The sequence below is a fragment of the Centroberyx gerrardi genome, chromosome 14 (assembly GCF_048128805.1).
Source record: "Centroberyx gerrardi isolate f3 chromosome 14, fCenGer3.hap1.cur.20231027, whole genome shotgun sequence".
NCBI classification, from domain to species: Eukaryota; Metazoa; Chordata; class Actinopteri; order Beryciformes; family Berycidae; genus Centroberyx; species Centroberyx gerrardi.
This window is the reverse complement of record NC_136010.1, coordinates 22,510,301-22,536,297: the sequence shown is the minus strand read 5'-3', so window position 1 is coordinate 22,536,297 and position 25,997 is coordinate 22,510,301. Positions and strand designations below refer to the sequence as shown.

Here is a 25,997-nt window from a genome sequence, read left to right as displayed (position 1 = left end):
CTACTACTACTATTACTACTACTACTACTACTGCTGCTAATACTATTACTACTACTGCTACTACTGCTGATAGTACAACTGATACTACTACTAGTACTGCTGCTGCTAATACTATTACTACTACTGCTACTACTGCTGATAGTACAACTGATACTACTACTAGTACTGCTGCTGTTGCTACTACTACTACTACTACTACTATTACTACTACTACTACTACTGCTGCTAATACTATTACTACTACTTCTGCTAATAGTAGTACTACTACTGCTGCTAATACTATTACTATTACTGCTACTACTGCTGATACTACAACTGATACTACTACTACTGCTACCACTACTATTACTAGTACTGCTGCTGCCACTACTACTACTACTACTAGGCCTACTACTACTACTACTACTAATAATAATAATAATAATACAATGACCCTTATTTATATAGCACCAAAATAAAGTTACAAATTGCTTTACCACCGATACCTTTACCTCTCCTGTCAAATGACCATAATATTCCTATAATATTCCTCTGGGGACTTATAGTGTGTCTGTGGTACTAAATAGTGAGTCTATAGTGACCTTATTGTACTTTATGGTATTTTATATCTACTATGGTATCTCTTTAATAATACTATAATATTATTATAGACTTAGCCTATAGTGTTTGTGGCACTCTTTGGTGACTTTATTTTACTTTATGGTATTTATCTCCCATGGAATCACTATATAATTCCTAATACTAATAATATAATTTTTTGCTGCAATATATTTATAGTAATCCCTCTGAAACTTATTATAGGATTACTATAGTTTTTTTCAGTATATAGACTGTGATCACCATACAGCTGGTTTTAATTATATAATTTAACCAAACAATTTTATGAATAAGGCAAGGTAGGTCTGGTTTATTAGTTGTTTAAGCCTCGGCATGTACATGTAAAACAGTGTTATGGAGTTATTATGTAAGTCTTTCCATGGGATTTTGTCTCCTGCAGCGGCCTCTGGAGGTTGTGTGTGTGTGTGTGTGTGTGTGTGTGTGTGTGTGTGTGTGTGTGTTGGGAGGGGGGTCATCAGGCCTAATAAGGAGATTTTCTTCCTTGGAGTTTTCCGGGAAGGGCGTTGGCTGCAGTCTGTAGTAATGTAGGCTACACATTTTCCACTCAATGGAAGGATCTGTAGGTAACTACCATTTCTTCCATGCTTAGTATATATACAATGAACTTTATCAAAGTTACTGATGAGAGCAACATCTTAAGAACAAATTGTTATTGACAACTGCATCCATGCATGCCACACAAAACTTCCCTTACAAAAAGAGGCTGTTATAATATTCTATACAATACCATATGAGATTAAAAAAATACAATACATAGAAAATAGTATGATACGGTCACTATAAACTCGATATTGAGCACCAGACACACCTTAAGTCCCTATAGGAATATTATAGTGTTTTTTCACTAAGGTTATATCATATATTTCTGACTTGTGCTGCATTTGTCATGATATATAGAATGTTCTTCTATCCATTCGTGGTTCATTCAGTGTGAATCAGACAAAGCCTGGGTATGTTAAATAAATCTTTTTCTGGTGCAAATTTAAGAGACACAAAAGACACAGCCATTAGATTGACAGAAAAATACTTAGACAACTTTATTGTGTATCAAAATACTGTAAGTCTTACAAACACTTTTAAAGCCTTTTTTTTTAATTTTTTTTTTATTTAAGACAAGATTCATTTTTAGCTCTGAAATACTGAGTACACACAAAGCCAGAGAGCTGGAAGGATGAAGGGAGAGGTGGGTGGATGAGGGGCGAGTTACAGACATTGAGCAGAAAAACAAAGCAACATTTGTTCTCATTTGTTTTTTGGTCATTGCGTATTTAAGGACGTGACAATTCACAATCTTCAGCCCTTCTGTCCAGCACAGCTCTAGAAACTTCCCTTTTTGAACCAGTTCATTTATATGCAACAATTCCATATTCAAAGTGGACCACCACAACACCACATATCTTCAGTTTCAGCTTAATGGATGTTATTCTGAGTCAGAGGCTTTCTGTATTTGAAGAGTGAGTTTAAGGACCTAATGTATATGCATGGCACATGTTTGGATCACGCGTAAAACACACAGAAAGCCTAAGCATGGTTTTCGGGCAGCAGTGCTAGGAGAGCATGTGTGAGACAAACCACGAGTGACGGTAAGCTACTGCGAGTGCGTTACCATCTCTAACCTAGGCCGACACTAACTTTCTCCTGTCACTAGCCTCTCTATTCACATGTCACCATACCTCTAAGCCTTTGTAATCATCACTCTAATCCATATTATGGTTTTAAGAACAGCAGTGCCTAAAACTGGATCACACTAGCAGCAGGTAAAACAACTGGGTTAGTTAAAGAGCATCATGAACAACACACACTGGAGTGGACTGGGCATTTACTGGGTGTCAACACTACAAAAACTACCCCCTTATAAATAAGAGAGCCTTTCATCAATCATAGGACTAATATCAAAGTGTGTCAAAGTGTGTGTAAGGCATGCATATGGGTACTTTTACACATTGTGCACACATAAAATCATAGGTAAGGGAGGTATAAGAGTCTTGGATACGTCACATCACCTTTCTGACACTCTTTGGTTTAGGTCCAATGATTGTTTGTATAAAAGTCTATCCACTCTTTATATAAGGGTAGCTCTTCCAGTGTAACGCATAACCCTCCATCCCACGCTAGGCAAGGCTGGGCCAATATCTACGCTGCTACACTATGCTAAGCTATCCTATCATTCTACACTCCAAACTAGTTCAGACAAAACTACAGGCTAAACCAGCCACTAATGTCCACTAGTGTCCACGATTGAACATGTAAAAAGCCTAAGGCACAATTCACTGCTAGTTTACAGTAATAAAAAGGTGCATCTTTCCCCTCTCTAAATATACTTACGGGTGTAATTAGGGGAGGGATGAAGAGAGAAATGGAGTGCGTGACTGATGAAGAGAGGGATATTCAGTGTCTATGCATTCATCTTTGGGAGATTTTGCATTGGGTTTACAATAAGACTGATTGGTTACAGTAAAGTGTAATGGGTTGGTTTACAAATTCAGAAGGAAATCTGGCTACGGGTAAACACTGACGTTTGTTTTCTAGTTGGTTAAACAGCAATAAAATAAGAAGTAAAAAGCCAGATATCTTATTGGATCAATTTTTACTGTGGAAGGGTTTGGATTTGTAAACAATGATTGGTTAGATTCTAGACAGAATTTCAGTTGTTTTAAACAGTGGTACTATAGGTTTCTTTATTCTGATCTATGGTGTTGGGTTTTAGACAGTGATGTGGTAGGGGCTGCCAGGGATGTGCTCGTCCCCCCACTTGACCACCAGGATGTACTCTCCCTTCTCTTTCAGCTGGTAGCTGACGTTGTACATCCGGTTGCCCAGGTGCTTCACTAGGATCTCCTCGCAGGGAACCTTGGGACCATCCACGCCAACCAGGAGCATGTTACGCCCTGTGGATGGAGACAGAACAGGGTTAAAAACAAAACACACTCACATTAAAAAGGTACTACGAGTGGCATTTTTAAACATCAATATCACTGTCGAATTAACTGTGAAACCTGGGTATAATTACCATAAACCAATGAGACTACAGTTGAGACGATTGGTAGCCTCTATCTCATGTCAGTGGTATTGTTAGTGCTTCTCAAAATTAAGACCATATTTCCCCATACACCCCGTTGCTTGTATGGTTAAAGGTTTTCTCTTTGGCTTTTCTGAAGAGAATAAACATGTTGGAAGCGATTCTTCCCTTGGCCTTTCACTCCTTCCACCATCTGCCATTGTGAGAAACTCTGAAAGCTTCCTGTTTTGTGCCATAAAGCAATCCAGCAGATTTCCTGCCAAATGTGACCCAGTGACACATAATGTAAAATGCAGCATTGAGGCCAGTAGAGGCTGACAATCTTCTCAGTGATGGCCTTATTAATTTACAGTAATTTAGACAAGTGTTTCTCCCAGATATATTTCTTGATGGGGTGCAGAAGGCCAGTACACACATTCCTTAACACCGCGACCACACACACACACCTGCTTTGCTGCAGTCGACGCTGAAGCTGTTCTTCTGTCCGATGAAGCCCTTGGTCAAGCCCAGGCCCTTGGCCGTGACCTTGCTGGCGTCTGACTGGGCGGGAGCGCCCTGCTGGGAACAGCTGATGGCGCGGGTCACAGGGTCAACCATCACAGAAGAGGTTTCATGCATACTGTGGCTGGACACCAACTTGGAACCTGGAAGGTGGAGACAGAGAGAGACATGAGATAGAGGGGTGAGAGGGAGAGAAAGTGTATGAGAGACTGAGAGGAGATAAAAGACAATGTGGAATTGCTGAAGCCACATTATAAGTTTGTGCCATGGCAGCAGGACTGAAGTCATCTCCACTAATCTTCAGCCTGGACAGTGTATGCCATTTATGAAAATTGAAGATCCTCCTCACCAGTGATCTTGGCCTTGAAGGGGCTTCCGACGATGTGGTATGGTCCACCGTATTTGATGGAGATGAGATAGTTGCCAGGGGCCATCGGGGTGTAGGTGACCCTGTAGCCCTCGGAGCACTCCACACAGTCCATCTTCACCTTGGAGGGCCCGTCGATGGTCACGGCCAAGGCCCCGGGGCCTGCGTTGCTGGTGTTCACCACAAATTCACATGCAGTTCCTGGGAAGTAAGAAAGCAGCAGAGAGGTGAGACAAAGGGGACAGAAAGAGAAGGAGCCTCACTATCCAGCATGGATGAGTGAGGTAGAAAGGCAGTGTGTTACCTGTGGTGCCTCTCTCCAGGCCTGCTCCGTAAGCCGACACCATCCCAGGGTCCCCAGCCTGGCCCGTCTCTCCAACACGGATCTTAAATGGACTACCAGGGATGTGACTGCCGTTGAACTTCACATCAATTAGATAGAGACCGTTCTCTCTGGGAATGAACCGTACTGCGTATTTATCTAGAGGAACGGAGAGTAAGGGGAAAGGTAAGGTAAGGGGAAAGGCGGAGGAGCATTTTGATGTCCCGCAACATCGACTCAGCTCTCCCAACAATGTCCCATCAATTCAACGTATACCAGATGAGTCCAGGACGCCGTGTCTGTGGTTTACCTTGGTCGATCTCAGTGACGCAGCATTCCTCCAGCGCTCCAGAGGGGCTGTGGACCTTGGCGTCGATCACGCCCTTCGCCCCGTTCAGACTGACGGCAAACGACGCCGGCTGGTTCACCTTCAAGCCCGACTCCTGCTCGACAACACATACTCACACGCTCAACACTACAACACTACAGCGCTATTATTCAACACTAACCAAAGTGCTACGCTCCCCTACCAGCCACAACGTTCATCATTCTTACACAAGACAATCTACTTTATATATCACCAAAGTCACCACAACATCATATTCAGACAAACCTTAAGATCTATGCTACCGTTTGCCTTACCTGGAGGTCGCTAACAGGGCTAAAGAGGAGGGCTGCACAGTAAAAGGCAGAGGAAAGCAGATTTTTGTGGACGTTTAACAAAGATAGAAAAGGTCGGTGAAAGGAGAAGAGAGTCAGTGTGCAAGTTTGACAGTGTATTTGTACACGAGTGTACGTGTGTGAGAGTAATTTTGCATGCATGTGTGAGCGCTTATGTCTTCATGTGTGAGAGTCAGTACTGTATGTACTTGTTTGAGTGCGACCAGAGACACAGATAGAGAAGGAAACAGCCCATGTCAGACCTCTTTAACCCTTTAGCGCCCGGTAAAAGTCTTAGAGGCGGGAGGCTGTTGAGAGCCTTTAGAATGAGGCACGAGAAACACACACAGTCCTCTAATATCCCAGAAGCCTTTGCACCGCCCAACAATGCAGCAGCTGCTGATCCTATACCTAGTCTTACACCTCTGAACTCTCATCACAACCAACCTGAACCATCCCGGGTTAACAAAACCCTCACTATAGCACTTTAATAGCACTCTGCTATATCTTTCAAGTTAAAGTTATTCTTAACTGTCCAATTCTATCAGTATAGGAAAAATGAAGTTATCTGACTGACATGTATGCTGATGCTGTCTATCTCAGCTACTTACTCCACAGTATAATTTGTCCTGTTGCCCTTTGTTAGTCTGTCTGCCTTGAGAAATGTTTGTCTGTCTATTCTGTAAATCTATTGTTTAAATGTAAATGGCCTACTTTAATCTGGTATAGCCTCTATATTACTCCCGCCACTAGCTGCAGCTGCTGCATTGTGGGTAGTGTCGTGTGGCCTGGTCTTTGCGCACACGGATGTGTGTGTGTCTCAGAGCCTCACCTGAAGACTGGCAACAGTGAGGCGGCGGGCGTCGTCCGACGGCGAGGCCACGGGGACGACAAAGGGGCTGTCGGGGATGTGCTCGTCGTTGAAACGGATCGACACCTCGTAGTCTCCTGCAGTGGAACGGGCACAATATCAGAAAGTTGCTAAACACGCACACACCCAAAAACACTAACAGGCACATACACAATGTAGTTTCCCACAGTAAAAAACACACAAACTAATATAGAGACAAACTTTTATGCTACTATTACCTTCAACTGACAAACAATGAAAATATGAAAAAAGCTGCAATAAAAAGATAAGTAGAACTATTTGGAGTAGAGAATAATTAAACAGTATTGAAGAATAGACATTTATTGAATTTCTATCATTTTCATGTCCAGCACATGGTCCTCATGGGACATTCTCACTCATCTCTCATCCATCCACAAACCCTTCCCCCTCTCCTCTCTCACCAGGCTCCTGTACGATGTAGGACACTCCGCTGGAGCCGTCCTTGCGGTCCTCAAAGGCGATTTCAGCCTTGCTCGGCCCCTCCACAGCAATACTGAGGCCTCCGGCTCCAGCCTCCCTCGTCCAGATACTGAACTCGGCTACACAGAGTACAGGGACCGATACAGAGTCAGGCACAGTGCAAACTAAGAAATCATCGCACACACACACACATTAATCCAGCCAAACACAGACCTGGTACTCCAGCCTCGGCTCTCTCCAGGCCCGGCCCTCCGGCGCGAACCTTATGCGCCCCTCCCTCTCCCAGGGGGCCCACGGTGAACTGGAAGGGGCTGCCGGGCACGTGCACGCCGTTGTACTTCACACACACGGTGTGCACGCCTGTCTCGGTGGGGACGAAGCGGATGCAGTAGGTGTTGTTCTCTCCCTCCATGATGTCAGCCTTGTGGATCTGGCCGGACGGGCTGGTGACCTGGGCTGTCATGTCCGCTATGCTGATCTCTGAAGAGGCAGGCAGATAGGAATACACATGAAGCATTGAATACACACATACAGTACTACAAATTATACACAAAAGGTAGCAATTGTAGAAGTCTCCCTGACTCTGCAACAACAGAATTTTACACACTATCCTGAGAGTGAAAAAGTAATTTCTATGACCGCTACACAGCTGACAAGTCACACAAACTGCATTATGATGTGCAGTTTGACTTCTAACATGAGCATAGAGGGATATATTTTATATTATATTGTCACAACTTTCTGTTTCAGTCACCTGGGATCTTGAGGCTGAGGTCACACTGGCTGCCGACGTTGGCGACCGACGCTGCTCTCCTCTTCCTGGTAATGCTCTCCTTCATCCTGCCCTCGCCTGTTACCTTCACTGTGAACGCACTCCCTATACACACACACACACACACACACACACACACACACACACACACACAGAATGGTAGAGAGTTATTCAGAGGACAAATTATTTCATTATTATGGAGACAAACAAGCTCACATCTGAACTCTTATCACTAGTCAAATAGTAAGGTGCCTGAAGTCCACGGTAGTGCAGTTTGATAGTGCTTTAGAAAACTGTTATATGCTTTTAGGATAGAAAAGGAGCTATTGCCATTAACTTCTATCACTATAGCTGATCTTGAGTCTCAAGCTTACTGATGGACTCATTAGTTTGATATGATGATTTGATGGTAGCTCTAATAAGATTTTTATTGTAGGTTGGCAAACTGTATAAAAACCACTGAAGGCCATGAACGATCTGAGTGATCTTGCACTGCTCTGTAATCCCCGGCCATCTGATTATTAGAGGGAAGTACCTGGCACGTGTTGGTCAGCGAACTTGATGTTGATGATGTAATTTCCTGGTTCAGTAGGGCAGTAGGTGACCTTGCAGGTGCCGTCCTCCTGGTCCTCAGTGTTGATGTCCACTTTACTGGGGCCCTCAATGGACAGGCTCAGGCCGCCGTAGCCTGCATGGACAGACACAAGTAATAAATACTAAATCTGGATGTAAAGAACTGAAGTGAAACGTAACAAATCACCACATGTAGAAGTCTGTCACCATCATCTGAAAGTATCAAATAGTTGCACATAGTTGGTCATTCACTGTCTTTACCTGCATCGCGGGTGTCGATGATGAACTCAGCGGGCTCGAAGGTCCGGGCCTCGCTCAGGCCCTGGCCGCTCACACGCACGCGGCTGGCGTCGCCGATCTCCGATTGGCTGATCATCACGGCGATGGGGCTGCTGGGAATGTGTCGGCCGTTCTTCTTGATGTTCACCAGGTGCTCTCCGATCTCCTTGGGAACAAAGGAGATGCCTGCGACGGACACACACATACATACGAGCAGGAGGAGAGGCTTAAAAACAAGGCAGATTATTGCTAAGAATAGTCTTTTCAGTACTAAAAAGATCAGTCGATTTCCCCTTGGTTACAGCAGCGACTCACGCACAGACGAACACTCACCGACATGTCCGTTACGCAGCATCTTCAGCAGGCAGGGCTCCTCGCGGCCCGAGGGCGTGGTCAGGGAGGCGGTCAGCTGGCTGAGGTCCAACTCTCCGATGTCCAGCGGGATATCAGCGGCCGATCCCACCTTCAGATGGGACATCCTCATGGAGTCGTCACCTGGAAACACAGCAGTGACAGTGGGGGTTAGGGCGGGCGCACACTGATGACATGACACATGCTAACAAATTCAAACAGGAGAGGATAGAGTGAGCTTCTATTGGGTCTTTGTGCGTGGAGGCATTTGCTGAAGGTGCTCTTTGTTTTGGAGTTGGAGTTTCCCCCGATCCACAGAGAGGTCAGAGGTCAGGGTCAGCTACAGAACAGCAGCCCTGCAAGTGGCTACTGATGGTTCACCAGAAATCATCTTTCAACTTACAATGAATCAAAGGAAAATATACTCAAACTCAATTGTCACATTTACCTCTGCTAATTGGACTGAATTCAGTGTATAAAAAGTGAGGATCTCTGAACTGATGATCCCCTAAGATCTTTATATTGAATGGATTTGATAAATGTGATCAGCAGAATGGAGTGTATGTTTGTGAGCGTGTGTATTACCAGTAATCCTAGCAGAGAAGGGGCTGCCGGGGATGTGCTTGTCATTGTATTTGACCAGGATGCTGTAGTCTCCGGGCAGGACAGGCAGGTAGGACACGGTGCAGGTCCCATCCTGGTTGTCCAAACAGCTGATGTCTGCCTTGGACGGGCCCTCGATGGCCAGGGACAGACCGCCTGGAGGGACATGATGTGAACACACTGGTCAGAGAGGAAGGGAAGGAGGGACGTGGTTTGTGTGCCTAGGTTTTTGCCTTTCATCACCAATTTTGCCTTATCTTCTGCTTGGCATTTGTCATTTATTTTACTCCCACCTCCACCAAGAGGCCTTTTGCTCTTTTTCCCAGGCTATCAGTGCAAATACTACATTAATTATGAGTAATAAATGTATACATCTCCACAGATTCTACCTCTTTCTATATACAGACACTGTGTACAGTCATGTCTATGTCAGTATGAGTGCAGCCTACCCTCTCCGGCATCTTTAGTGTTAACAGTGAAGACAGCAGGCTTGTTGACAGTCCCATGGATGAGGCCAGGGCCGTAGGCACTGACATTACCACTGTTCATGTAGTCCACAAAGAACTGCAGGGGGCTGCCTGTAAATGACAAAGAAGAGTAGAAGGAGAGAGAGAAAGAGACAGAAAATAACATCAGTGAACCAGTCAGAGCAATGTTAACTTGTCAGTGCCCTACTTTGCCGTTTCTTTTATTCTTTTCTAATTTTTCATGCAACATGACCATGTCCCAGCACATCTCACCACATGAAATGATACGTTTTAATTCATCAGTGCAAAATCACAGAATTCTCTTGTATTTTTGCAAAACAGAGTCAAATCCTACCAGGGATGTGGATGCCGTCGTACTTGATGTCCATCTCGTGCAGACCGGCCTCGGTGGGGGCGTACTTGACAGTAACGGTGCCGTCCTTGTTGTCTGTGATGTCAGGCTTGGCCACCTTGCCTGATGGCATACGGACATCACCTACAGGGAAGGATAGGCACATACTGTGAGATACAGGCACCCTGGAATACATAATATAATAAATCACCTCTAAAGACTCAAATCTGTTTTTGTTCAAAAATGTGCAGTATCAAACAAAATGTAAATGAGAGATGACCACATCTGCATGTTTATGTGTGTGTGTGTGTGTGTGTGTGTGTGTGTGTGTGTACCTGTGATCTCTCCCTTCTGGATGGTGAAGGGGATGACCAGGTCAAACGGTCTCAGCCCTGCCACATCCAGGCCGTTCATTCCCATTGGCCTGTCCGTTGCCTAGGAGACAGAGGGCAGAGGTCAGAAACACTATCTGGGAAAGGGTTGTGGTGATGGGCGAGGGGCAAGCATGAGTATTTATTACACATTATATTCTATTCTAATTATATCTATTATATTGTAAGCATTTGAAGCAATGATATGGGTAGGGGAGAGATATAAGTAAAGGATGAGGGCCGATGAGTAGAGGATGAGTCAACAACAACAACAACAAGCGACACCAACAATATGTCAACAACAGATGCAATGAACACAGTGCTGGACAGAGGGGGTAAAAGGTTCCAAACACCAACATAGGATGAGATGAGATGATTGACAATGGAGATGACGATGGTGATCATGATCATGATGATGACACCGACACAAACTGCGAGAGAGAATGACATGAGGACAAAACCACACGGTGGCCGGGGGAGAACGAGGAAACACAAAACAAACCCAGGGCAGCCATTTTGCAAAATGTGGAGCAGCTGACGTGCCCACATTGATGATTCTCAAAATGGCTGCTTCCCCTTCCTAAGTGAGTGGTATGAGTTTACATGGAAGGTCGCTGCACAGTAGGGCTGCACAATGAATTGAAAATATCTGATATCCAAATTGCAATGGGCTGCAGAGGGTAAGGTGTACATGTTTAAGTGCTGAAAAACAAACTATGCTGAAAAAAAGCTGTGTCCACATGTATTGCAATTGCAACAAAAAATGCTATAGATGTTTTGGTGGATATTGTGCAGCCCTATTGCACTGTCCATGTGTTTAAGGAATCCTGTATATGAGATGGAGGGAGTGAAACGGAGAGAAAAACCCTCTCAGAGATGAAAACACCTGCAATGAGAGACAGCAGCCATGGAGACCAGACACTGGATGCAGGGTGAAGAAGGGAGACCATGAGAGATGACAAGATCATAAATAACCCGAGGCATGATTGCCAGGGTTTGTGAATATGATGGAGATGAGAGGAAGAAAGAGAGAAAAGGAAAGAGGGAGGAGACGGAGCTATAGCACCCAGGGATGTTGAACACAATGCCGTTAATGCTAATGAGAGAGGGATGAGAGAGAGGGTGGAGACAGAGGTCTAGGTACCCAGGGTTGTTGAGCGTAGTACTGGGGCATTTGGCTCTGCTGCATGAGCTGGTCTGAGGGAGCTCCTTCCAGCGCCTGAGAGGGGGAGGGAGGGATGGATGGATGGAGGTAGGGAGGTACAGGGGACGATAGGGAGGCGTATACAGATTGGGAGGAGATTGGGGGAGGTGGGGAAAGGGAGGAGGAGGAGGAGGCCAGGGGTTGGTATAAGGGATGGGGAGGGTGATGGGGATGGAGGAGATTGGAGGGGAATAAAACAGTAGTTAGAGTCATTAAAAATTCTGGAGTAACCAGGATCCAATCAGGAAGCTGCTGTGGAGGGAAACAGGGTCAAGGATCTTTGATAATCCACTGAGGACAAGTTTCTTTATAAGTCTGGGTGAGTTCAGTCAAGAAATAATGGGTGAAGCAGTGGTTTTCATTGCAACCAAACACTACACCAGCTGATTTCACGCACAAGCAAGGGGGGAAAAACTAGTGAAATCAGCTGGTGTAGCGTCTGGTTGGAATGAAAACCTGCATACTCTTGGCCCTCCATGGCACATGATTGGACACCACTAGGCTCAAGTACAGAATATTACAGTGGTGTGTGTGTGTGTGTGTGTGTGGTTGTTGCTCTGTCCATTTCTATAAATAGATGTACACCACTCACCGTGACCTGGAAGGGACTATTGGGGATGTGCTCCCCTCCGAAGCGGACACAGATGACATACTCGCCGGGCTGCGGCGCCGTGTAGAAGATGTCGAACGTGCCGTCCTCGTTCTCCACCACGTCCACGTCGAGCTCCGCCCCCTCGGGCGTGCACACGCTGCACGTCACCTTGCCTTTCCCGGCAGCCTTAGCGTCCACCGTGATCACCGTCTGCTCGCCGATCTGGATGGTTGGACCGACACCGGCGCCTGAGGGATTGAGACGAAAAAGCCGGTATTAGCGAGATGAAAATGTTACGATGCGGTAATGTTCAAGCATGCAGACGCACACACTCGCATACATAAAAGACACAAACAAGCATTCAAACACACTCACTCTCACACACACACCATCCAACATGCACATTCCACATCCATGAGACCGGGTTTGAGTGGGATGAGATCCAGTCATGACCATGTTATTTTTCCAGCTGTTATTACCAATAAATCGTACGTTATTATCATACAGTTTCCATGTAGTACTTGAAGCTAGATTAGCCAGAGTGCCATTCCACCATGCCATCAACTACCGACTCCGTTAGTCCATTAGTCTGTCCAGTAGATGTGAGAGGGAGACGGACAGTTATGAGAGAGGAACCAGAAAACAAGATAGGGAAACAGAGAGAGGAGAGAGAGAAATGGAAAAGGGAGAAGAGGCAGCAGAGAGAGAAAGAGAGGGAGAACCTGTTGAAAGGTGGTGCCACTATCCTGCATGCGGAGAGACAGAGAGAGAGAGAGAGAGAGAGAGCAAAGTAGTTCCTCTACAGTACAAACTCGTTCTTTAGGCTTACCTAAACCGTGACCGCCGATTGAGACTGAGAATAGGAACGGTGAGAAGCAGGGGAGCGGAAAAAAACAAAAGTGACAAATAAAAGACAGTCAGGTGGGGGTGTGGAGGGCGGTGAGAGGCAATCACTGTGCTCCAAACGGTGGTGGAGGAGTGTGAAGCAGGGAGGGAGGGGGGGCGTATGTGTGTGTGTACAGCGGGGACCGGGCTCGGGGTGGGAGGGGGGGGGGGGGTAGGGGGTGTCACTGAGGAGCACAGCGTGAGGAACACAACATACCAATGCACGAAAAAAAATGACAAGATATGAGCGTCAAGTACGCTGAGGGATGGAATATCAAAATGGCTAGGCCGACATTTTCCACTACTGTGTGATTTATCTTCTCTCCCTCTTTCAGGGATACAAGTTGTTTTTCCACACACAAGTCCAATTGATTTATAATGGCAGATTTGCCTTTTCTGTGTTGTCTGTGAATCGTATCCCTGCTCTTGAGTGGCTTTCTCTATGTAATTCTTAACTTGTATTAGAATTGTGACATTCATTATAACCCATTATAATTGTTAACAGTGTTTCTTGTGTGTAATTGTAACTGTAACATTCATCATTGCATATCATTGCATTATGCTATAATTCTTTCAAGACTGAAGAGAAAGGCACCAACAAAATGATGAGTTTTCAGTCAGTTGTAGTGGAAGCCAACATTATATAAAAGTGGGAGAATTATTACCTTTGCAAGGACTTCTGTGGCTCAGAAAATGAATAATTGGTGTATGAACAATATTGAGTAGGACTTCTGTGTAGCCACATTTTTATTTGTTCATTCTACAAACACACTTAACCAACAAAAACATGTATATATATTGCACAACACTCCTGTCCTGTATATGGTATATATATTAACTGTGTGTGTCCTGCGCTGTTCGTACCTGTGACGGTGCACTTGCTGGCATCTCCGGTGGGCAGGGCCCTGATGCGGTAGGGAGAATATGGGATCTCGTCCCCGCCGTACTTGATGAGGATGGTGTAGCGGCCGGTCATGTCCGGCACATAGGACACCAGGTAGGTCCCGTCGTGGTTGTCGCGGATGTTGGCCTTCTTAGGCTTCCCCTCTGGGTCCTGAGGGGCGAGAGAGGGAGGATGAGAGTGGGACCCCATGAGAGTGGGACTGTGTTGGAGGGAGAGGTGTTACGCTGTGGTCTGGCTGCCTGAGAGCGTGTGCATGTATCATTTATGTAAATGTGTGTGTGTGATAGTGAGTGTGTGTGATAGCGAGAGAATAGGGCTGCACAATTAATCATAATTCTGACGATATAAGATGCATCAGGAATAATAATTGTGATTACAATCTCCAATTGCTCAGCCGTAAAAATGTGCATGTGTGGCTGTATGTACATAAGTGTATTTATGCATAGATGTATATGTCCATATACAGTATATACAGTATACATATGTGATTGCATGTGTACTCACAGTGATCTGCACAGCCAGCAGTCCCTCCCCAGCGTCTTTAGCGTCGATGGTGAACTCGACGGGCAGAGAGGCGGGCACCCCGGTGGTGTTGAGGCCCGGTCCGCTGGCACGCACCTTACTGGCATCATGGGTGGGCAGCACCTTCACCTTGTAGGGACTGACGGAGGGAGGGAGGGAGACAGACAGAAGAGACATGTTGAAACAAAAACAAAGAAACTGGAGAGTGATAAATATTCAGATGTTAGAGAATGTTGAATGTTAATGATTGTATATTGCCTCCGTATGTACTGAACACTGAAAGAGGTTGTGTGTGTGTGTGTGTGTGTGTTACCTGCGTGGGATCTCCTCGTCAGCATATAGTACGTTGATAGAATAGGGGCCCTCTCTGGTGGGAACGTAGTTGACTGTGTGAGTCTGGTCGCCATTATCCACCACCTCCACAGGCTCCACCACTCCTACACACACACACACACACACACACACACACACACACACACAAAGAAACAAGTTAAATACCAAGCAGTGCTTAGATGCTTGTGTAAAAACATTATTTTTTTTACGTGACTGTCACAGAAACATAGACACACAGCCTTACCTTTGGGGCCCTGTACGCGGACCTGCAGCGGGGCCACTCCAGCTTTGGAGGCGTCCACTGTGAATGCCTGAGGAATATTGGCTCTGACGTTGTTGCCCAGGCCGGGACCCTGGCACTTCACCTTGGTGCTGTCCACTGTGTCACTGACTGGCACCGAGAATGGACTGCCTGCACAGACAGAGAGAGAGAGGAGTTAGAAAACATCACACTCAAGTGTCCTGGCAGCTCAGCAGGCAGTGTGGAGCATGTATTCGCAAAGTTCAAATCTGCCTCATGACCTTTGTCACATGTTGTACCTTCTCTCTCTCATCTTTCCTGTCACTCTCAACTGTACACTCCTCTCTATTATCTAAGAAAGCACAAATGCCTTAAAGATAATCTAAGAAAAGTATCCTACTCTTTCCATCTTTACCAGAATCCTAACAGTCTTTCCTCTGTCTTCGCTACCCTGCGTCCTTCTTAGTATTTCTATCATCTCAATAAAATAAAGATACCATGGAGAAATGGGAGAAGCTCCTTTAACAAAGAATATAATGGCATACAAGACATTAAACATACACAGATTGACATTTCAGTACCTGTGATGGGCTGTCCTCCGTAGGTGATGTTGAGGTTGTATGTGCCAGGCTCATAGGGGATGTACTCCACGCTGCAGCTGCCATCCTTATTATCAGTGCAGGACATTTTGGCCTCTGATGGACCCTCCACTGCCAGGCCAAGACCACCAGTACCTGCCCCCCTGCAGAGAGAGAAGGAGGTCATTATAGAGACACACAGAGGTGAAGAAACACCTGCTAGGAGGGGACAGATTTGTCTCCCGTTGGTAACCCACATACTTTTAAATGTTCAGTAAACCAGATTTAAGCATCTATTTTCTACTTTTGTTAGGTTGCCAAGTTTTACATATTTGGCTGGTGTATTAGTTACCCTCTGCAGGAAGCTGAATATCTCCTGTATATTAATCACAATGACTTAAATTGGTATGGCAAATTAATTTATCACCCAAATTTCATCACAATGCTCCCAAAGATTTCAGATGTGTTTGTGTCACTTACCGGGTTTCCACTGTGAACTTGTTGGGTTTGTTGGTGATGCCGCCCTTCAGGCCAGGGCCGTGCACACGCACACGTCCCGGGTCGCAGCCCTCGGTCACAGGAACGCGGAACGGACTCTTAGGCACTGGAGAGCCATCGTAGGCAACCTCCACATTGTGGGGTCCTGAAGCACGCACACAAAGTAACACAGATCAAACGCATGTCTTGGACAACACAAATTATGGACAATTAATCATGTAGAACTGTATAATTCATAATCTTAGAATACTGTTATATTGGTAATATTGAAACATTTTATTTCACTTAGAGGGGGGGCCTCTGTAGCTGAAAGTCTGGATGTTGAGGTAAGATGCAAAAAGTGCAGCGAAATTTGTTCCTCAAATCATAATCGTGCAGCCCTAACATAAACGACAGATAAGTGATTACATGTACCGACTCCGCCAAACCTCTCAACTCTACAGACATCGGTACATTCTGTCGACGTCCACTCACCTTCCTCATAGGGAGTGTACTCCACGTTGTAGGTTCCATCTCCGAGGTCGGTGATCATGGCGTCCGTACGGCTGCCGGAGGGGTTGCTGATGAGGGTTTTGATGTGGTCGCCTCCCTTCTGTGTGAGAGCGCGAGCGTCCACAGTGAAGTCCGTGGTCGCCTCGCGGAAAACACCTGAAAACACAGGACAGGGAATATCCAGCGTGACTACAGGTGGAAACAACCTAAAAAATAACACAGCAGGAGATATCGAATGAAGAGCGGATGAAATTAAATGAAAGCAGAAAATGTTTGTTGGTAAACTAATTGCTTATGCATGAGCTGGTGGAGGTTTGAGTTTATAGATGAAGATTTAGATTAGATGAAATTTTAATGTTTCCCCGTGGGGAAATTGGGTCGTTGCAGCAGCAATATAGTCAGATATATGAGAATGTGTTTTCATTTAGACTATTTTTGTGGATATTTGAGTTATTCAAAGCCCCAGTAGCAGGTTATACACTAACAAACAATGACACAAACATAATCCTACCCCCTTACCTTTGCCCTCCACTCCGGGTCCGAACACACGGACTCCGCTGGCGTCGACTGCGGGCTCCACGTTGAGCCGAGCGGGGAAGTTTGGCACATCCTGGCCACCGTAGCGGATGGTGAGAGTGTAGGAGCCGGGGTAGAGAGGGATATAGGTGATGGTGTAGGTGCCGTCTCCGTTGTCTTGGATGTGGACCTCGGCCTCTGTCCCGCTGTCAGAGATGATCTCAATGGTCAGCTCAGCCGGACCGGCGTTGGTACAGTCCACCACGAACTCCCCCGTCTCCCCGACCTTGGCGCGCTCCAGACCTGGGCCAGAGCAACGCACCTGGGAGGAGAGAGATGAATGATTAAGGAGAGGATATCTGATAGGTTGAGGTCTTGTGATACAACTATCAGTGCAAGCAAACCAGAATGCTGGTGAACACTTATAGCAAGAAAGTGACACGATTCAATTTTACAACATCAATATAATAAACTAAAACCATTTCAAACATACAGACTATTGTAGCATACAGACATTGTCAGTGTCTTGCAGATGCCTTGTATCTACAAAATGCTATTTTCCATTTATTAACAGAATCCACAGTAGATGCCGTCAATATACAGAAAATGTTTCATGATCCTGACACTGAGCCAAACCATTATAAATGCATAAAAAAAGACGTAAAATGTCAAAAATGTATGGGTGTCAATGGCAAAATTATCCAGTTTTTCAATCACTCAAAAGTCTATTTTTATGGATGCTCGGTTTGTAGGAAAGCTACAAGGCAAATTTGTATATTATGCATTGTGTGATAATATTAACAGTAAGCAGTAATTGTAGCTGACCTTGGAGGGGTCTGTGGCAGGGTAGGCTGTGGGGCTGTAGGGGGATCCGGGGATCGGAACTCCATCATAGGTCAGCTCAACCTGGTATGGCCCCGCCTCCCGGGGGATGAACTTCACCTGACTGGTCTCTGGGCTCAGCCCCGGCTCCACCTGGAACAGGAAATATCAGTGGATTTTGACGATTAAAAATAAAACATTTGCCTTAACTTTAGCATTCTGCATCCCTCCTGCATTATAGTGCTGCAGGAACTTTCAGACAGTTCCTCTTTGAGATGGAGCAAAGGTGCAGCAAGCATGCAAAAAAAACCTTCTATATCTGCAAGATTTTAGACAATTAGTAAGTCATCTACACACTATTCAATTGAAATGCTTCTGAGGAAATAAGATGCCGTACCTTGCTGGTCACTGGCTTGCCTGCTGGACCAGTCACCTTGGCGCCGACCTTGCCCTGACCGCCAGCACCCTTTGTCTTCACAGTCACTTCCTGGTCCTTGCCTACAGTCATCTCTACAGAGAGAGACACACAGAGAGGCAGTTTAGGAGCAGACACATTGATTTAATGTAGATGCAGACATTCCAGAGAGAGAGGAAATACTGTTTAGGGGTTTTTGAAGGCCAATACTGATACCAATGTTTTATGCCAATATGCAAATTTGATCATTTTCATGCCAAAAAATTACAAGTGTTCAGTTTTTCCCCCTGAATTTTATTCTTGGAAGGTTGGAAGGATAGACCAGGATAGTAACAACATATTGATGCATACTTGTGTGGATCAATTCAGATTAAGGGCTTCTAATAGACAACCAGTGTAATATTAATCAACAAATATGTAATCAAACTGATATCATATCCATCATATCGGAGGTCGATGACAATGACTGGTCGATTTTTAATAAAAGGCCAATATCGGACCGATGTATTGATCCAATAGTGGTTGTGTTAACTACATTCATGCAAGAGAGTGAAGACAGGGAGGACGTACTGTCTCCCAGGCCCGTGACATTGATCTTGCTGAGGTCCAGTGTGGGCGCCACACCAACGTTGAAGGGGCTCTTGGGGATGTGATCTCCTCCGTAGGTCACAGCCAGTCCCAGAGGACCCTGGGACAGGAAGGGGAGGAGTTACACTGCTGTGGTCACACAATTCATTATGTAGGAAAAGGTGGATGAAGTGATTATCAGGCTATCTGCAGGTTTCAGAAAGCCAAATTTAAGCCCTTTTGTTATCCATCTTACCTGCTGCACAGGAGTGTATTTAACAGTGTGTGTGTTGTCGTGGTTGTTGATGATTTCAAAGTCCTTGACGGCCTCAGCTTTGGTCGGGCCGCTGAAGTTGCAGTCCAGCTTCGCCTTGCCTGCTCCCTTGGTGTTCACAGTGAAATGAGTCGGCTTGTTCAACTCAACACCTGAGAGAGAGAGAGAGAGAGAGAGAGAGAGAGAGAGAGAGAGAGAGAGAGAGAGAGAGAGAGAGAGAGAGAGAGAGAGAGAGAGAGAGAAAGAAAGAGAGAATTAATGTGAGTTTAATTGTTGAGTTGAGGTCTTAACACAATAACACAACAGTTATTCAGCCTAGCTCTTTCCTGGGAAAAATCCTCTCACATACAGGAAGTGATGTGCTTTACATTTCCAGCAGCAGCAACAGCGGTTTGTTTGGAATAAACAGAAGAAGAACTGGGTAGTAACATGAGCAGTGATAGCCAGAGACAAAGAAATTAGCCAAAATAAAACAAACAAGCAAATAGTAAACATGTTGTCCCCCACCAGTGATGTAGTTCCACCCTTGGGTCAGTCAGTGATTGCTGAGTGTACTTGAAATATGAGTGAAATTGTATAAGCATTTTCGTATGGGACAATGAAAGGACAGATTGACCATATATTTCTGTTGCCTACTCTCGTAGTAACTGTAATTGTCCTGTTTTTACTCAATACAGTACAAAATATAAGAACTACAATACGCAATAAATACAATCCATACATTACACAATGTACACTACAATACAATTTATAATACAATATACAATATAACATACAACACCAGAAGTGTGAGTGTTATGAATAATATAAATGCTAAATGATAAGTGATATATGGTATTGCACAGTAGGTAAGTGGTAATATGATATAAGTAGTCAACAACTAGTCAACACTGACGGCACAGTGGTAGTGCAGTGATGAGTGCAATAACAGTACAACAGTCCAACAACTGTACAATAACTACAGTGTCTTGTGGTTAGAGGTTTGCCCAAAAATTCTCCATTGACTCTCACTTCAACACATCAACCCAGTCTGATGTCTCCAAGTGTGTAGCGTGTGTAGACTATTATGTTACCTATGATAACTTTAACTGTATTGCTTTACCACTGAGTCCCCATTCATTGTCCCCCACATTGTATGATAACTTTAACTGTACTAGTGCAGTGCCCGTTTAAAACATGCCTGTTTGGAACGGGCCGATTGCTTGGCCTCCGGTATTGCTGCTTGCAGCTTTCTCGAGAACCGCTCATCCAAACAACTTCACACTCGACACTGCGTTTCCAGTTGCTTGCTTTGAGCCCCGCTGCTGCACAGAGCGCTGTTCGCTTGTTTATTCAAAGTTTATTAATATTGAACGTGTCGCGTGTCCAATCTGACACTGCACGTCCTTGGGTCCCCAGCAATACACCCGCCAAGTGTGAAGTAGATCGGACGAACGGTTCTCGAGATATGCAAAGGACACACATACAGACAGAGATTCCTTGCTTTATAGTATGATGATGATGACCTGCTTTACCACTGAGTCCCCATTCACTGTCAATGCCGCCCCCTAGCGGCACAAAGTCAACATTACAGTGTGACTAACAAACTAATGGACGGAGACCGATCCATAGTCCCCCCTTTGGTGGGGGGACAAAAAATTAGGAACTTGCAGAGCTATACAATGAAATATAGTTAGTTTCTTATTACAGTGTGTAGAGTAGATGTTTCACATAGGAGGCTTCATAAACCGATACAGTTGGTGTGTGTGTGTGTGTTCTTACCACTGCGGCTAAGTCCTGGTCCCTCTGCCTTCACTTTGCTGGCATCATGTGAGGGGTCGACCTTGATCCTGATGGGAGTCATTGGAATGGCCTAGACACCACAAACACAAGGAAAACCGTCATCAAACACACATTTTAGCAAACACAAACACTCTGCCATCATGTCACATAAACACAATGCATGATCAAAAGCATATAACACACACACACACACACACCTGGTCAGCAAACAGGACCATGATGGTGTAGCTGCCCGCTCCAGGAGGAGTGTATTTGACGGTGAAGGTGTCATTGTCGTTCCTGATGATGTCGAAGTCGATGTCAGCCTCGGCGGGTCCCACCACACCGGGGGCGCACTTGATCCCTATGCTGATATCACCTGAAGAGGAGAGAGTAAACTCATTTTAATACACTTTATACCAATCCACTGTCCCTCTACAGCCATTTTGCTTCTACTGTTGTAACCATTCATTACATTAAATTCAAATGGGGACAAAAACTGGTGAAATCAAAGCAGCCCATACTGATGAGAATGAAAGGGCAAAGCTCATTTTTTAAACACACCTGATATGCAATGTGTAATGTAACGTGTAAAGGAGAGAAAACATATTAACCACACACTCCAAAGAAAAAAAACAAGCTTTGTAACTCATGTACACCTGTCAAAATCCTTTTATATAGTTTGTAAACTACCAACAGTTTATTGGAGTGTAGCCTACTGTAGCTTATTGTATGAAAGAGTATAAAACTGACTTTACCTTGACCAGCCTCTGCACAGTCGACAGTGAAGTACGTTGGCTCGAAGGCCTTCAGGCCAGTCTTGGCCACACCAGGTCCTGATACCTTCACCTTGTTAGGATGACAGCCCGCTCCTACAGTCATCTGTTGGCAAAACCATAACAGTAAAAGAGAGGTTTAGTATGATAGAAGGTAAGTTCAGCTTGTGAGCTAGCATTATCCTTCACTGTCTTGCTGATTTGTGCACTAGCTAATTAATCTAGTAGAAGCGTACGTTAGTGCTGGTTGGCCTAGTGACTGCTAGTCGTATTAGTGCTTTGCCAAATTAGCCAGCGAGCTAATTAGTTAGCTAGCTAAAAACACAGCTGTTTGTTTAGGTTAACTGAGCTGACTTTTCCAAGCTACAGCTCAGGGTGTTTTGCAGTAGTAACTAGGACCAGAGGACCAGAGGGGGCCAGCTAAAGACAAGATATAGTTTCCTGTGTCAGTAACCTAAAATCTCTCTTTTTCTAGCCTCATTTTATATTTAGCCATTTGCACACAGCCAATTCTCCAATGGACCTGCATGACGGTGCCAGATGTGGTTGCTAGCAAAGCCTCTCTGAGTATGTATGTATGTATTGTGTGTGTGTGTGTGTGTGTGTGTGTGTGTGTGTGTGTACTCACCCTGAAGGGGCTGTCGGGGATGTTGACTCCTCCCCAGGAGACCATAACAGTGTGTTTGACGGGTTTACGTGGGGTGTAAGTACAGGTGTACGTCCCGTTGCCATTATCTTTCACCTGGACGTCCATAGGAGTGCCGTCACCATCCTGTACAGCCACGGAGAAAGAAAGAGGTAAGTGAAGTAAGGGGGAATGGATAAGAGGAAAGGTTGGTAAAAGCAAGGTACGGGGAAAGAGAGGGTGTAGTCGTACCTGAGCCGCAACCTTCAGAGGGGCCTTCCCTCCCAGCTTGGCATCAACTGTGAACTCAGTTGGCTTTCCAACAGCCAGACCGCTGCTCTGCAGGCCGGGACCGTAGGCCTTCACCTGGAATAAACACATTCACAAAGCTTATCAGAAACACAATTCTACGTTTGAACGGCAGTTAGGGAAACTTCTTTCTGTAACAAAAAAGTTGCACAAAAACTAACACAAATGTCAGTTTTCTGTTGTACATTTGTGTAATCACACATATTGTGTTGTGCAGCTGTGTCCACGTCTTTACTGGGTGTGTGCATACCTTGTCGGGGTGGAAGTCTTTCCCTGGTGGGTTGACGATCTCAGCCATGAAGGGAGAGTGCTGGATGTCTTCGTTGTTGCAGAGCACGTGCACGGCGTACTCCCCAGGCTCTGTCGGCCAGTAGCGCACGTCACAGGAGCCGTCGCCCTTGTCGTCACACTCGATCTTGGCCTGAGACGGACCCTCCACCGAGAAACCTGGGAACAGAGGGAAAACAAAGTTACGAAGAGCTGCAGAAAGCTGAAGTCACCGCTGAGCAGTCTATCAATGAGCAACAGAAGGTACAACTTGGGAAACTTACTAGAACAAATACTTTTAGGATTTTTTATGTGTGTTCACTCTGCCGTCTCCCTGGCTCACTCACCCAGTGTGCCTACGTTGTCTCCGACAGCCTCCACCACAAAGTCGGCAGATTTGCCGACCACGCCTCCGTCCAGCCCGGGACCCCAAGCTCTCACCTTCTGCGGGCCAGCCTCGGCACCGATCTTCACCTCAATGGGACTGAGCAGAGCAGAGCGAGATCAATCACAATGACAGGCTGATATGATTCAGAGGTGAACTGTAATATTTGTTACAGTTTGCAGTGTGAGAGTATGTGTGTGTGTGCATGTGCTTGTGTGTGTTTTACTTCTATAAGATATCTAATTTCCTTCCCCGTTGTTGCTTCCAAAAATGAGCAACTAGATCTAAGTTTGACAAATGAGGGACTTTTGTGTGCATGTGTCCAGTACACCTTTTATCGTTGTTGCTCAAGTTTTTTTTACATATTAGAAGGAAGGAAATGTACTCACTTGTGGATACAGACCTCTAGTTATTAGGTATAAGGTTTAATGATCAATGACATTTTGCAGTCAAACAAGCGAGGCTGTAAGAGAGATAGTGTGTGTGTGTGTGTGTGTGTGTGTGTGTGTGTGTGTGTGTACCTGCGCGGGATGTGCTGTCCTCCCCAGGTGATGGTGATGCTGTATGTTCCAGGTGTGGTGGGGTAATAATCAAAACCGTACACGCCATCTCCTAGATCCTTCCTCTTACATGGCTCCTCAAGACCCTCTGCAAACACGCACACACACACATCAATGCCACATGCTTTTTTTCTCTTTACTCCAACTTGCTCCTAATTTTAAGAGGCAAGTAAGGAAAAGGAAACCAAACATTGAAAAATTTCAAACTCAGGCTTTAAGCTCTGGTTAAACTTTTTCAAACTTTTTTTCCCCCTTTACTGCTTCTTGCTGCTTCTTGCTGTAAGATGGAATTGATAAATAATAATTTGAGACCAAACTTGAGGCTCAGGTTAAAACTGCTGGCATTGGTAAAAAGAAGAATCCTGCTGGTGTTTGTAGCGTCACTCACTGGGGCCCTTGATGGAGACTTTGAGCTCCCCGGTGCCGGCTCCTTTAGTGTAGACCTTAAAGTCTGCGGTCTCCTTCACCCTCAGGCCCTTTGGCTGCAGACCACGACCCTTAGCTCTGCAGAGGCTGGGGTTACATGCTGTGGAGAGGGAGAGAGAGAGAGAGAGAAAGACGGAGAGAGTCAGAAACAGACAGATCAACAGAGACAGAGACAGCTTTGAGTATTTGGATTCCAACATCATGACCACATGTGATAGCAGTGGTTTCAGTGGAGAGAAAAGGAATGAGGTGCGGGGTGAATGATATGAAAACAAAACAATTTCCATCTAAGGCACATCCATCACGCTGAAGGGCTGCTGGAAAGCTTTTAGTGCTTTTCTATTGTCCTTTTCCCCTCTTCCTCCTGCCCCCTCCCATCCCTCCCTCCTCTACTTCTTACCCTCCTATGTATCTGAACCTTAAGAGCGGATTCATAGGCCACAGCGGAGGCGGTGAGCCTTTATCCCCACACAGGAAGTGGGGTGGCCATCGCCCGATTAGAAGTGTATAAATTAGGACTCGCTGAGTCACGGTCGGGTGGCCCTGCTGGCAGCTCAGGAAACCCCACAGGAACAGGACACAAGCGACTGAAAGCGGGCACAAGATATTGTACAGGGGAGTACTAGTACAAAGCATTTTAATGGGATAGAAAAAGTAAATGTACATTTCTATTAAATCAATTTCGATGTCAGTGATACATCTATATACTAAACTTGGCCTAACCATTGTAATCACAAATGATAATTTATGAGAAATGGAGACAGGTGTATGTTAATATGAATATTTATCAGCTAAGTTGAGCAGGGATGTGATCAGGAGCACAAAAAATCAGGAAAAAAAAAAACAGGATATCACTCATCTTGCATTCAAATGTAATGGAAGATGTGTGTAGGCTACAACAACCTGAAAAATACCATCCTTGGTTTCAGGTCACCTTGGCACTTAATTGACCTCCACATCATTACAGCTGCAGTTTGTACAAATTTTAAGCATTAAAATAAATTTAAATGTGATCCTGAATTGAGAGGGATCGATAACTGAATGCATTCTCTGAAAAAAAACAATAATCATAGAGCTAAGTAATTACAGTTATTGGTCTGGAAGATTTGAGAAACAAAACTACAGCAGACATTCTAAATGAAAGCATGTATCATTATGACAAAAAAAAAAATCTGTTAACCATGCAATACAATTATTAATTTTTGTGTTTCATTTAGCCAACTGATACCTAGTAATAAAGCCCAACATGTTCCAGCGGCATTAACTTCCTGGAAACATACAAATTGCAGCTTAATGGTATTCTTCCATCTAAATGTGAGAAAATATTTGTGAATTTCTTCGCCGCACGTAAGAACAAGTATTTCCACATGGGTTTGTTGAAGACTCCTAATAAGGAGACAGAGTGCTGGGGATGTTTGAGTCAGTCTGAGTTTAGAGCTTTACAGGCAGATGACACACGTAAAGCCGTCTACAGAGGG

General features: G+C 45.0%; 1 protein-coding gene across 6 annotated transcripts in view; it reads right to left on the bottom strand.

Annotated features, from left to right (window-relative positions):
- Positions 1 to 1,630: 1,630 nt before the first annotated feature.
- The window catches only part of flna (filamin A, alpha (actin binding protein 280)), a 49,460-nt gene continuing 25,093 nt past the window's right edge, over positions 1,631 to 25,997 (bottom strand). For 3 of the 6 annotated variants that reach the window (XM_078288011.1, XM_071918709.2, XM_078288010.1), the window contains exons 10-49: positions 24,482 to 24,619; positions 24,055 to 24,181; positions 23,496 to 23,632; positions 23,132 to 23,328; positions 22,825 to 22,938; positions 22,576 to 22,719; positions 21,930 to 22,053; positions 21,390 to 21,550; positions 21,172 to 21,262; positions 19,393 to 19,562; positions 19,140 to 19,257; positions 18,552 to 18,664; positions 18,158 to 18,307; positions 17,336 to 17,654; positions 16,799 to 16,972; positions 16,307 to 16,469; positions 15,830 to 15,990; positions 15,252 to 15,419; positions 14,988 to 15,111; positions 14,657 to 14,813; positions 14,113 to 14,302; positions 13,193 to 13,216; positions 12,364 to 12,611; positions 11,712 to 11,786; positions 10,532 to 10,631; positions 10,200 to 10,340; positions 9,827 to 9,955; positions 9,360 to 9,533; positions 8,757 to 8,918; positions 8,406 to 8,609; positions 8,107 to 8,259; positions 7,554 to 7,676; positions 7,013 to 7,279; positions 6,781 to 6,918; positions 6,320 to 6,435; positions 5,138 to 5,270; positions 4,810 to 4,986; positions 4,488 to 4,706; positions 4,084 to 4,281; positions 1,631 to 3,506 (exon numbers count right to left, since the gene is read on the bottom strand). In XM_078288011.1, coding sequence (XP_078144137.1) covers positions 3,322 to 3,506; positions 4,084 to 4,281; positions 4,488 to 4,706; positions 4,810 to 4,986; positions 5,138 to 5,270; positions 6,320 to 6,435; positions 6,781 to 6,918; positions 7,013 to 7,279; positions 7,554 to 7,676; positions 8,107 to 8,259; positions 8,406 to 8,609; positions 8,757 to 8,918; positions 9,360 to 9,533; positions 9,827 to 9,955; positions 10,200 to 10,340; positions 10,532 to 10,631; positions 11,712 to 11,786; positions 12,364 to 12,611; positions 13,193 to 13,216; positions 14,113 to 14,302; positions 14,657 to 14,813; positions 14,988 to 15,111; positions 15,252 to 15,419; positions 15,830 to 15,990; positions 16,307 to 16,469; positions 16,799 to 16,972; positions 17,336 to 17,654; positions 18,158 to 18,307; positions 18,552 to 18,664; positions 19,140 to 19,257; positions 19,393 to 19,562; positions 21,172 to 21,262; positions 21,390 to 21,550; positions 21,930 to 22,053; positions 22,576 to 22,719; positions 22,825 to 22,938; positions 23,132 to 23,328; positions 23,496 to 23,632; positions 24,055 to 24,181; positions 24,482 to 24,619 — 6,206 coding nt within the window. In that variant the 3' untranslated portion in view covers positions 1,631 to 3,321. The remainder of the gene's footprint in view (positions 3,507 to 4,083; positions 4,282 to 4,487; positions 4,707 to 4,809; positions 4,987 to 5,137; positions 5,271 to 6,319; positions 6,436 to 6,780; positions 6,919 to 7,012; positions 7,280 to 7,553; positions 7,677 to 8,106; positions 8,260 to 8,405; positions 8,610 to 8,756; positions 8,919 to 9,359; positions 9,534 to 9,826; positions 9,956 to 10,199; positions 10,341 to 10,531; positions 10,632 to 11,711; positions 11,787 to 12,363; positions 12,612 to 13,192; positions 13,217 to 14,112; positions 14,303 to 14,656; positions 14,814 to 14,987; positions 15,112 to 15,251; positions 15,420 to 15,829; positions 15,991 to 16,306; positions 16,470 to 16,798; positions 16,973 to 17,335; positions 17,655 to 18,157; positions 18,308 to 18,551; positions 18,665 to 19,139; positions 19,258 to 19,392; positions 19,563 to 21,171; positions 21,263 to 21,389; positions 21,551 to 21,929; positions 22,054 to 22,575; positions 22,720 to 22,824; positions 22,939 to 23,131; positions 23,329 to 23,495; positions 23,633 to 24,054; positions 24,182 to 24,481; positions 24,620 to 25,997) is intronic. The other 3 variants (XM_078288014.1, XM_078288013.1, XM_078288015.1) reach the window with 3 other exon arrangements.